This window comes from Ahaetulla prasina, chromosome 3, assembly GCF_028640845.1.
Source record: "Ahaetulla prasina isolate Xishuangbanna chromosome 3, ASM2864084v1, whole genome shotgun sequence".
Lineage (NCBI taxonomy): Eukaryota > Metazoa > Chordata > Lepidosauria > Squamata > Colubridae > Ahaetulla > Ahaetulla prasina.
The window spans coordinates 127,281,593-127,293,778 of record NC_080541.1 but is presented as its reverse complement, the minus strand read 5'-3'; the positions used below and the strand labels follow the sequence as shown (position 1 = coordinate 127,293,778).

The 12,186-nt window shown below is 38.7% G+C and overlaps 1 protein-coding gene across 3 annotated transcripts in view; it reads right to left on the bottom strand.

The window, feature by feature from the left end:
• Positions 1 to 12,186, bottom strand: part of RGL1 (ral guanine nucleotide dissociation stimulator like 1) — a 109,330-nt gene that overhangs the window by 30,376 nt on the left and 66,768 nt on the right. The window contains exons 1-2 of one of the 3 annotated variants that reach the window (XM_058175526.1): positions 10,069 to 10,272; positions 4,231 to 4,343 (exon numbers count right to left, since the gene is read on the bottom strand). In XM_058175526.1, coding sequence (XP_058031509.1) covers positions 4,231 to 4,343; positions 10,069 to 10,144 — 189 coding nt within the window. In that variant the 5' untranslated portion in view covers positions 10,145 to 10,272. Of the gene's footprint in view, positions 1 to 4,230; positions 4,344 to 10,068; positions 10,273 to 12,186 lie in introns of those variants that run through there. The other 2 variants (XM_058175525.1, XM_058175527.1) reach the window with 2 other exon arrangements.

The following is a 12,186-nucleotide window of genomic DNA, read 5'->3' as shown; positions in this document are numbered from 1 at the left end:
GTATTATTGCTATTGAAGCTGAAGTAGTCTTTAACAGGAAGGACATTGCAATAGATGATTCTGTGTGTTAAACACAGGTCTTGTCGGAATCGGCGGAGTTCTAAGTTTTCTAAGCCTAGGATTTCAAGTCTGGCGGAATAAGATATTTTGTTGTTTACAGAGGAGTGGAGAACTCTTCTTGTAAAATATTTCTGGACTCGTTCAATTGTATTAATGTCTGAAATGTGGTATGGGTTCCAGACAGGTGAGCTGTATTAAAGAATGGGTCTGGCAAATGTTTTGAATGCTCTGGTTAGTAGTGTAGAGGTTTTGGAAAAGAAGCTACGCAGAATTAGGTTTACAACTCTTGGAGCCTTTTTTGCTATGTAGTTGCAGTGGGCTTTGGCACTTAGATCATTTGATATGAAAACTCCAAGGTCTTTAACAGGGTGGGGGTCATCTGTAAGCAGTGGTGGGATTCAAGTAATTTAACAACCGGTTCTCTGCCCTAATGATTTATTCCAACAACCAGTCTGCCAAACTGCTCAGAAAGTTAACAACTGGTTCTCCCGAAGTGGTGAGAACTGGCTGAATCCCACCACTGTCTGTAAGGTAATGTCCATTAAGCTTGTACTTAGTGTTTGGGTTCTTTTTTCCAATATGTAAGACTGAGCATTTGCTGGTTGAGATTTGGAGTTGCCAAGTTTTAGACCAATCGGATACAAAGTCAAGGTCTTTTTGAAGGGTAGTAGTAGTGGTGGTGTTAAATAGTTTGACATCATCAGCAAAGAGAACACAATAACTTGAGATATGGTCACAGAGATCATTTATGTATAGTATGAAGAGCATTGGTCCAAGAACGCTGCCTTGAGGAACGCCACTTTTGACAGGGACTGGATTTGATACAGCATTGCCAATTTTGACCACTTGTTGTCTGTTTGACAGGAAAGCAGTTATCCAATTGTGAAGAGGTCCTGAAATGCCATAGGATTTTGGTTTTAGGAGAAGTTTATCGTATACTACTGAGTCAAAAGCTTTGCAGAAGTCTATGTAGATTGCATCTATTGCTTTGCCTTCATCAAGATTAGTAGTTCATATGTTTTTGCAGTGGAGAAGTTGTAAGTTACATGATAATTTTTTTCTGAAACCAAATTGTTTATTAGAGAGTAGGTTGTTTGTTTCTAGGTGGAGGGTAATGGATTGGTTGATGATAGATTCCATTACTTTCCAGGTGACGCAGCATAGAGAGATTGGTCTTATTTGAAACTTATTTGAAACTTATTTGAAACAGTGTGAATTTGCCATGGTTCTAGTTTGTGAATGATCGAATACCAAAATGCAGCAAATAAAGTAGAGCAGAGGATAGTTTGAAAGGGAAATGTGTCTAAAAACACAGAGTCAGCACTGGTTACTCAGTCCTTGATTTCTTTTAGCTCATAACTTCCACCTAGGGCACTGTTTGGGAATTGGACAGCAAACCCAGCAAAAAGCAACAGTTAGGGACATAAATCTCCAAATGCAAATCCATAATCTGTTCATTTGCAACCCATGTGTTACTTTATGTGGCACAGCTCTTCCTGCAACATTAATAGTGTCTTACTGCATTGCATAAAATGCAAAGAGCAGCACACATGTACTTGATTGAGCTATATGACCATCTATCAATGAACAACTTTAAAACCATGGATTTAAAGCATTACTTCAAATATTTTGTATGTATGTATGCCTGTATTCCTTTAGCTAATTTCATCCAGACTATAATATTGCTGAGGAAATATTTGTTGTTTGTTTAATTTTATTAAAATTTATAAGGCTGTATGAGGATTGAATGATGAGTCAATGCTTTTTAAATATTCTATAATAATTGCCTGCCAGGAATTAAATAATTCAGTATTTTCCAATTCGTTTTAGGAATAATTTAACAGTTGAATACCTTTTATTATTCCATTCCATCTATTAGCCCTACAGAAAAAAGGTTCAAACTGCTTCAAACAGTATCAAATAGTGAGAATAGTGCTGCATAATGGGGTGAGCTCCCGTTACTTGTCCCAGTTTCTGCCAACCTAGCAGTTTGAAAGCACGTGAAAAATGCAAGTAGAAAAATAGGGACCACCTTTGGTGGGAAGGTAACAGCGTTCCATGCGCCTTTGGCATTGAGTCATGTCAGCCACATAACCACGGAGACGTCTTTGGACAGCGCTGGCTCTTCAGCTTTGAAACAGAGATGAGCACTGACTAGAGTCGACAACGACTAGCACATATGTGCAAGGGGAACCTAACTAAACTTCTGTCAATCAATTTTCATAAAGAAATATTCTGAGTTCATAAACACGGTAATATTTTCGTTGGCTTGAATATTACCTGAGATAGATCACTGATAACTAAGACTGACAATATCCAATTTATGAGACATTTATTTTGCTGATGGAAAAAAAAAATTAAACTCTTGAATTCTGATTTACCTGCAAAGTGTTAAACATGTGCACATCTAGAATATTATTTCACTTAATTATGTTTAACATGATTTAGAACAGGTCAACGATGTATGTGAGATGAGAGGCTTTTTAATCATGAATAATGAGCGAATACTGCTTGCTCTACATTATTTGAAAACAGAATGTTCCTTGAAATATAATATTTGGAAACATAATATATTCACTTAATTTGAATGCTCTTCTAGATTATAGTTATATAAGTTTAATTAGGTTTTACAGACCGTAAAACATAATTAGTCTGTGAATTTACTGTAATTAACAGACTGTCTTACAGTTAATCAAATAACCAGAGTAATAAAAGGATTTCAAATGGTTTTGCAAACCAAGACTTGCACTAATTGTGGCCTGTCAGAAAGTCTGAACTAACAAAACATCATTAAGACTATCACTCCACATCTGAACGTCACTGTAACAAAAAAGCCAAATGAGGAAAAAAAAGAAAACAAAATAGATTTAGAATATTTCTTGCCTATGTATTTGAAAATTCAGACCATGGACTGCCTTGGATTGAATCTAACCCTATCCACTTAAACTTTCGTGCAAAGTTTTTGAACGTTTTTATCAGTTTCCAATTGCAGAAACTAGCACAACAAAATGGACTGGTGAGCAATCAGCAATTAGTAACAGATGACAATTAGTACAGATAAACATATTACACAAACAAAATTGCTTTAATTAATCTTTACAAAGAATGATCTATGTCACTATTGGTTCACTATTTGCCCTAAGCTTTGCAATAATTTTGCAATATAAAAAAATCACTAGTCTTCTACTGCAACTTAATTGTTCGTTTTATCAAATGCTGTTATAAAACTATCTTTTAAGAAAGTATTGTTTAAGTATTTTTAAAAAAATATTTAGTTCATAATCAAAACAATATTTAATCTTAAAGAAAGAAAAAGCTTAAAAAATTAAAATACAAGCTAAGAAGAAAAGGAAAAGAAAAAAAGGAAAAAAAGGAGAGGCAAAAAAAATCCCCTCCCCCAAGAATTATGTATTTTAATCAATAGTTACAACCAAATGGTTTGGTTTGTCATAAACTGATTCCAAGTTTTAAAAAAGATACATAATAACTGCACAATCTTAAGAGAAGACTATTAAGAAAAGTTACAGAATTTGGATGTGCAAATTTCCCAAATGAAAGAAAATTAAACTAGAGATTTATTTAGATGGCTCCATTATTGAAGTGGTTTTTATACACTCTTTGCCCATGTTTTGTTTTTATGGTATGCGTTAATACAGGTTTCTATGCTTTGTATTTGTAGTTTACACTTGTTGTTTTTCTTTTATTGTTGTCCACCTCCCACAGTTGCTTTTGATGAGATGGGTGATATAAATCTGATTAATAATTAACAATTTCTTCATTCAGTGAGCATGCCAGGAAAACTGATGAAGCAATTTAACAACCCACTTTTTCATGCAACCAGTGTGAATAAAGGGCAATTTTACCTCAGTTAGGAAAAACAATAGAAATAAACCCACACATTTTCCAAAGAGGTATCAAAATGTCACATATGGTTAATCAGCTGTGTGCATCAACCAAAATTGTATACATTAGTTTTCTGATGTTTCATCAACTTGTTTTTATATTTTGATTGTTGGTTTATATTTAACTGTTCAGTATCTTAGATACTTAGATACTTAGACTTAGATGGTTGGAAAGCTAGATAAAAATTTAAGGATTAAATAAAACAAACACTTCAGAATCATAATCTGTATTTATGCTTACAAAAAGAATACATCTGTTTATACTTACAGCATCCATGTAAGTTAACTGTTCTGCTACCAGGTCTTCTGGGAAAGAAGAAAATTCTTCTGATCCACTAATCTCTGTTTCTTCTTCAGTTGCAAATATATCCTGAATCTCACCTGTCAGGATATAATGTATTGTGAAAATCGACTAAATGTGTCCTCTCATCCTACTTCATGCAAGTCTAATTGAAGTTAGATCTTGTGCTGAAGACTAGTTTGAGACAAAAAACAGGGTTATGATTTTAATCATAAAAAGGGAAGAAAGGGAAAGAGAGGGCATGGCCAAATCTCAAACAGCAAATGCTCTGTCTTACACATTGGAAAAAAGAATCTAAACACTAAATACAAACTCGATGGACATTACCTTACAGATGACCCCCGCCCTGTTAAAGACCTTGGAGTTTTCATATCCAATGATCTAAGTGCCAAAGCCCACTGCAACTACATCGCAAAAAAGGCTTTAAGAGTTGTAAACTTAATCTTACGTAGCTTCTTCTCCAGAAACACTACACTACTAACCAGAGCATATAAAACATTTGCTAGACCAATACTTGAATACAGCTCGCCTGTCTGGAACCCATACCACATTTCAGACATCAATACAATTGAACATGTCCAGAAATATTTTACAAGAAGAGTTCTCCATTCCTCTGAATACAACAAAATGCCTTATGCTACCACACTTGAAATTTTGGGTTTAGAAAACTTAGAACTCCGCCGCCTGCGACAGGACCTGTGTTTAACTCATAGAATCATCTATTGCAATGTCCTTCCTGTTGAAGACTACTTCAGCTTCAATCACAACAATACAAGAGCAAACAATAGATTTAAACTTAATGTTAACCGCTTCAATCTTGATTGCAGAAAATATGACTTCTATAACAGAGTTATTAATACTTGGAACACACTACCTGACTCTGTGGTCTCTTCTCAAAATCCCCAAAGCTTTAACTAAAAACTGTCTACTATTGACCTCACTCCATTCCTAAGAGGTCTGTAAGGGGCGTGCATAAGAGCACAAACGTGCCTACCGTTTCTGTCCTACTGTTTCCTTTCATTATATCCAATTAATATAGTTATTACATACCTATGCTTATATATATGCTTATATATTATATAGTTATTTTCATGTTTATGCTTATATATACTGTTGTGACAAAATAAATAAAAAAATAATAATAAAAATGAGGAAACTGGCATGGTCAAACAAAGCACACCATTTTAAATGTTGCTTAGTGAAAACAAGAACCATACATTGACGAAACAAGATAATCGAAGGAGCATATTTTATGAGACTTCTTTCATCTTGCACTGACCCACTTCAAGAAACATGTAAAGAGCTCTGCTTAAGTAAACCAAGGAGTCTAAAGACCAAAAGGTCTTTAGCACTTGTACATAACGTGTTGAGGAGGCTGGTTACTAGACAGAGTGAGAGGACCAGTTCCAGTGATAGATGGTGGGGAGTAGCTAAGAGTATTAGAAGGAAAACCTGCGAGTGCTATGAGTTTATGGTGGCAAAGAGTTTTATACTATTTTTATATTTTTTACATGAGTATGCTGAAAACATCCAAAAAGATTATGGCCAAAAAGAAAATAACCAATGTTAAATCAGTTGAAGAAGAAATAGAGTGAAGCAGTGGTGAAATCCAAATTTTTTTACTACCTGTTCTGTGGGCATGGCTTGGTGGGGTGTGGCAAGGGAAGGATACTGCAAAATCTCCATTCCCACCCCACTCCTGGGGGAAGGATATTGCAAAATCTCCATTCCCACTCCACTCTGGGGCCAGCCAGAGGTGGCATCTGCTGGTTCTCCGAACTACTCAAAATTTCCACTACCGGTTCTCCAGAACCTGTCAGAACCTGCTGGATTTCACCCCTGGAGTGAAGCAATGAAGTCATAGCATGCATGTAGATCACTACAGAATGATCTACAGTCTGTAGTGAGTAAATAAAAGGAGTCATTTTATTTCTCTTCCACTTATATTTAACTTTTAACAACCGGGATAACAAACCAATCAAGAGCAGACAAAGGAAGAGAAAGTTAAATCAGCTACAGAGGCTGATTTAAAATAAAGGATCTACAGATAGGTGTTTTTTTGTTTTGTTTTGCTTTCTCCTTTATTTGCTATTCCAGGATTTGATTCTCCCAGGTAAAGTTGTTGAGAAACAATCTGCCCTAGATTCTAAAGTTAGGGCCTTTAGGTTGTAGAACTAACCAATTAATTTTAGTACATTCATCTCTGGCAATAGATAACTGGCAACTTTTTAATTTTGCTGAAACTCTCTGAATTTGGCCGAAAAACACATGAGGGGAAATAATCCATGAAAGCTCAGAAGAAAAAAAAAAGAGCTTGCATAAAGTAGCTCTTGTTCAGTAGATTAGCAGAGTGTCTTAGTAAATATGATGCTGATCTCCATTTTATTTAGGATGGAGTTTTTAGAACTAGGTAAGTTGAAGGGGAGATAATGAATACAAGTAGTCCTTGACTTATGATCACACTTGGGACCCGATTTTTGGTTGTAAGTCATTATGGTCATAAGTTGAGACATAGGGTCATAAGTCAAATAACAGTTATGTGAACACGGGATGCTACAAACCAGTGGTAAAGAACCAAGCATATTATTGTTTCATCGATTCCAGACTTTAGGAAATTTCATGGAATGAACAAGAGATTGTCCTACTAACTTTCACCAAACCTGATGAGATACCTTAAGAACAGTGTCAATAAACCTCATGCTGAGCCAGAATTTAGATTTCTCTCGGTTTGATTTTAAACTGTGGAAAATACAGTATATGAATGTAATAACAGCAGGAAACTATATATTACAATATTACATCCACATTCCAGAATATCATACTGTCCCTAGATTCCTCTTTTTTACAGTTCATAGAGAACCTCTATGGATCTTTTGCCAAGGAAAAAAAAACTTAAATGGACCAAAGTGCACTTTAGTTAATTCTCTATAGCAGGATCAGTCAATACTTATTTCTCACTCATCCTCTTCTCTTCCTGAAACCAGCCCCATCTTTTTATATTTGTCCCAGATACATACTTATTTTTCCCCTTTTTTGTCCTTTTAAACTTCCAAAGACTTGTCTTTTTGATTTATCCTATGCTTCAATTATGACTCAGTGTTAGAGAAACATTTTTTTAAGTAGAGCACTGAGGGAAGTAACTTACTTGTGGGTATGTGGTGAATAGATCCTTAACCAATTCAGCCGAGTGAAATGTCAAAGGGGTAGCTAAGATCCAACAAGTTATTCGGGCTTCTGCAAGAAGCCTCCTCAGGCCCAGGGAAAATTAATTTCTTTCTTCCTCTAAACAGCTGATATGTACATTATATCAAAAGTTACCTCTGGTACACAATAGCTGTTGTGCCTCGCTCGCCTCCCTCTCCGCAGCCGGGCCCCTCTCATCTCCTGCTATCTCAGCCAGAGACTGATAGTGCAGATGAATGTCCTGGCATGCCTCCAGCCCCCAGCCCTGGCACCATGCCCGGACAAACCGAGCAAACAAACCTCCGCCCGATAGCATGTGCGCCTGAAGCCAGACACGAGCTGGGGACAAAACGATGCAGTGGATAGATTCACGCTTCCGGAGAATGGAGAGGCGACGTCAGCAAAAGGAAGGGAGGGGCAGGCCTGGATAAGTGCTGAGTCATGGAGCCACACCCCATGGCCTATATAAAGGATCTGCTTTCTGGCATTCTTTGAGTCAGGCAAAGTCCAATTTGGATTGCTGAAGTCACATCCTGGTCTCCTGATTGCCCTGAGAACTCTGACAGAACTTTGGCAAAGCTGCAGAGGCTTTGTGGCCACGCTTGATACGGACTTCCCCAACCCGGCTGTCAGAGGAGGAGTGGGACACAACAATAGCACAACACTCTCCACTTGTGGCAATAGGTGAGGGTTGCCCATTCAAAGTGCAAATCTGTGGAGACTTCCCTCATCTCAGAGAATTAACTTCATTTAAAGTGCAGCTAAAGTCTATTTTATCCAGACTGCCTAAGCTGGTAAACATTTCTGAAGTTTTAGAAAGCATTATTAATGGGGAAACAAATTGTACTTGGTCTATAGCCGTGAGGGCGAACGTGCCATAGGTGGCTCACAAAGCCATATCGGTGGGCACGTGAGCCCAGCTCCGGCGCACATGTGTGTGCTAGCCAGCTGATTTTTGGATCTTCTGGGCCCACCGGAAGTCAGGAAACAGGCTGTTTTCGGCCTCCCGAGGGCCTCTGGGATGAGGTGGGGAAGGCCCATTTTTTGCTCTCTCCAGGTTCCAGAGCCTTTTTAGGAGCCTGTTTGCCAACTTCCGGTTCCACCAGAAGTCAGCAAACGAGCTGTTTCCAGCCTCTGGAGGGCCTCCGGGAGGGGGAGGCCGTTTTCGCCCTCCCCAGACTCCTAGAAAGGCTCTGGAGCCTGGGGAGAGCAAAAAATGGGCCTACTGGGCCCACAGTGCCATCGCGTGCCAAAAGTGGGGGAGCAGGGGGTGTTGCACGCATATGCACGGGGCACATAGAATTATGGATGTGGGCAACCACGTGCATGACTTCCCCACGCCCCCACACTTTTGGCATGTACAATGGCAAAAAGGTTAGCCATCACTGGTCTATAGCATCTGGTGTCTGAGACGACCATTGCTGTTAGATACTACACAAGCTATAGCAATTCCTGTATTTTTTTTCTGTAAAACTTGCATCAACGTTTACATTTTTTTAATGTGATGAAGATCTAGATTAAGGGTTTTCACTGATAATATCTTAGATTCAGCTGAAATAATGTTCCATTTTTTTTCCCCAATAAGAAATCAAGAGGCAAGCCTTCTGAACCTAGAGTATCTGCTGTGCCTAGGAACTTCTGTGGGAACTTTTTATTCTGTAAACAGCTAATTATAGTTCTCAGCATTTAGACTTCCTTTGTTTGATATATGTATTCATTACGTACAAATTAACAACCCTGGGAGATTTTGAAATTTCGGATGAGAAGAATCATTTAGGTTTTTCCTTTGGAAGAACAAAAAAAAAAAAGTACATTTATTTGGTGCCAAGGATGACTAATTCTATAACTTGTACATTTTGCAACATTCAGATAGATAATATTCAAAGGGGAAAGAATTGCTGAAGTTTATTGCATTCATTCCTTATTGTGTGCTATCATTTCCTATCCATTTCCTACTGCTTCTCTGTGAAAACTGGACATTCATTTGCTTGTGTTCATCAGGCAAGTTCCAATGGCATTCTAGATATGCTAATTATGCCCATAGGAAACCTTCTGCCTTGGGGGAAGGGGAAAGGCTATTTATCAGTCCTGACACTGCAAGCAGCATTCCAGTGTCACTACTGTTCACAATTGTTCCAGTGGCATTTTGACCTGCTAACGTAAATTTTCCTTTTGTCCTTGGATGTCAGCACCAGACCATTCGGATAGGAAAAAACAGTCACAGACACTTCCTTTGTCATGAAAGAAGCAAAGGAAAATAATAATTTTAAAAATCCCTGCCGGATCACAGGAGAGACCAATTTTAAGAGTGAAACATCAAAGCCATGGCGAATTTTATTTGGTAAACTTGCAGTCTGCACTTAAACTGATAATCATCTCAAAGCAGCATTTTAAATGTTAGGGAATTTGGCAGAAGTGTTTGGCTCCTCACTTTCCTACAGAGAAAAATCAGAAAACTGATTCCCCGAGCACACTAAATTAAAAGTTTACAACCCACTTTTCCTTTTTTTTCTCCACCCTACTGTATTCCAACTGATATCACAGCATAATAAATGCTGAAACAGTGCAATCACTGCTTCTTTATAAAAAGTGGTTGTTAAAATATTTGCAGAATATCCTTACTGTTGTTTACTACTTCTTGCTTCTGAAACTGCTCCAAGAGTTGCTGTGCCCTTCTTTCAGGGTCCGAGCCTGGCATGATCCTGGTCAGATAATCCAGCAGTTTCTGCAAACAAAGGAAACGAGGTGGCTCTTGGAAATCTTCCGAGCATTGGTCTAACCAGGCTCTCAGTATTGAAGCTATGGCACTGCAAAACAGAAATGCATCGTATACAGTCAGCTACATCGGTATCATTATATTCCAGGTCATGCAACAAAACCTAAAAAACCAAAGTAGGTGAAAATCAATGGTGCAATAATTCTGAAATCATTCTTAAAGGTAACAATGTGCTGGACTCAACCAACACCTCCGTGTCCTTGTTGAAATCAGTATCAATCAGTAGGGTTTGGTCAAAGGCTTGAGACTCACTCACCAATGCCATTTTGGTGGCTCATATATTCAAAGAGCAATTGATCATCATGGAGTGGATTTGGGAGATCATCCATTAATATGGGGTGAGATGTCATCTCTATGTGATGACAGCCTATTTGTTCTGACACAGCTCCCAAACATGACAAACCCTCTGTAGTTAAATAAATGTTTCCTTCATTAGGAGCACCAGCAACCCCGGCAAAAAGTCTCTCTCACACACACAGTAGGCTAACAAGTCTGTCCAGCAGGGAGATGATAGTTGTCTGCCACACCTATTCCTCTCAGGCCCCCGAGATAGATTGTTCTATCCTCCAGAGCTAGGATGGGGCTTCGGTAGCAGCAGTGGCTCTTCTGTCCCAAGAATCGGCCCATAAATTTCCACTGCTCTCATCTCCTCTGCCTGCGCATCCGTGTGTCAGGCATTGGACCCAACTGTTCCTCCTCTTCCTTATCAGCCACCTCCAGACCTGGAGTTTTTTTGACTCTCCATCTTAGGGCTGATGGAAGGCCCAGGCTCCACTTCTGTCTCTATCTCTGACAGTCACAATCATTCTTCCCCCTCAGAGCTCTCAGGTTGCCTTGAAGCTGGCCCTGACTCCCACACCATCTCATCTCATTCAGGCCACAACATAATTATATAGTGCCAGCTTAAGCCAGGCTGGAAATCCTGAACTGTATCTAGAGGCTTTGAGGATCTGGATAGGATCAAACAAACTCAAATTGAAATCTATAACCTCCCCACGCCCCCACTTCTTGGAATACCATCTACCCAGAACTACATATTACCACAACCCTGCTTACATTTCCCAAACCAGTTAAAACTTACTTGTTTGAACATGCTTTCAGCCCTTAATTATTTCATGGTGACTTGTCCTGATTTTTGGCTTTTTTTGGTTTGGTTTTTGGATTATATGTTTTATCTTGTTCTTTGCCCAGAATCCTGTTAGGATTCAGGCAGGATATAAATATTGCAAACTAAATAAATAATAAGATGTGCTTAGGATAGCCAAGCTGCATTGTGAAACTGATACAAATCAGCTGTCCCCCAAAATTGTTACCCGAAGTAAAGGAATAAGGAAGGTACTTAAAAATCTCCTGCTTCTAGTCTCCCACAAAACTAACTTTTAAACATCACACTTTGTAGTGTTCTGTTCCAATACTGGGCTAAAAAACTCAGCTCTTGCAGAATTTCAGGGCTGAATCACATTCTCAGTATCAAGTGGAGGCTTGCCCTAGATTTCCATCTGTAACTAAGGTCTCTTATGCATACTAGCAAGCAAGTAGAACTGAAGTTGAAAGACTGACTGTTCTTGTTATTCTCTGAAAAAGAAATGCCGAATGAAAACAAAAACCATATAAATCCTGTAGTATTAACTGTTTTAAGCTCAACAGCCCTCACTGTGACGAAATGCACACAGCAAAGAACAGCAGAAAAGTACTAGTGAAACAAGCATCCCATCAACAAATTGTTACTGACATGTGGATGGGAAACACTTCAGTCTTGTTCTCTTTCTCTACAGTGTGCACATTCCAAGCTCAGGCCATTGTGTCTTAGCAAAGCCTTTATATAGCAACCTCCTGATACATTAAAGAATAGCACCTATCAATTTTGGCTAGCCTGGACAATGCCTCCTTAGCGCTCCGGACGGAACGCTCTGCAAGGCCATTCGACGCAGGGTGGAAAGGCGCAGAGAGGGCATGTCGGATGC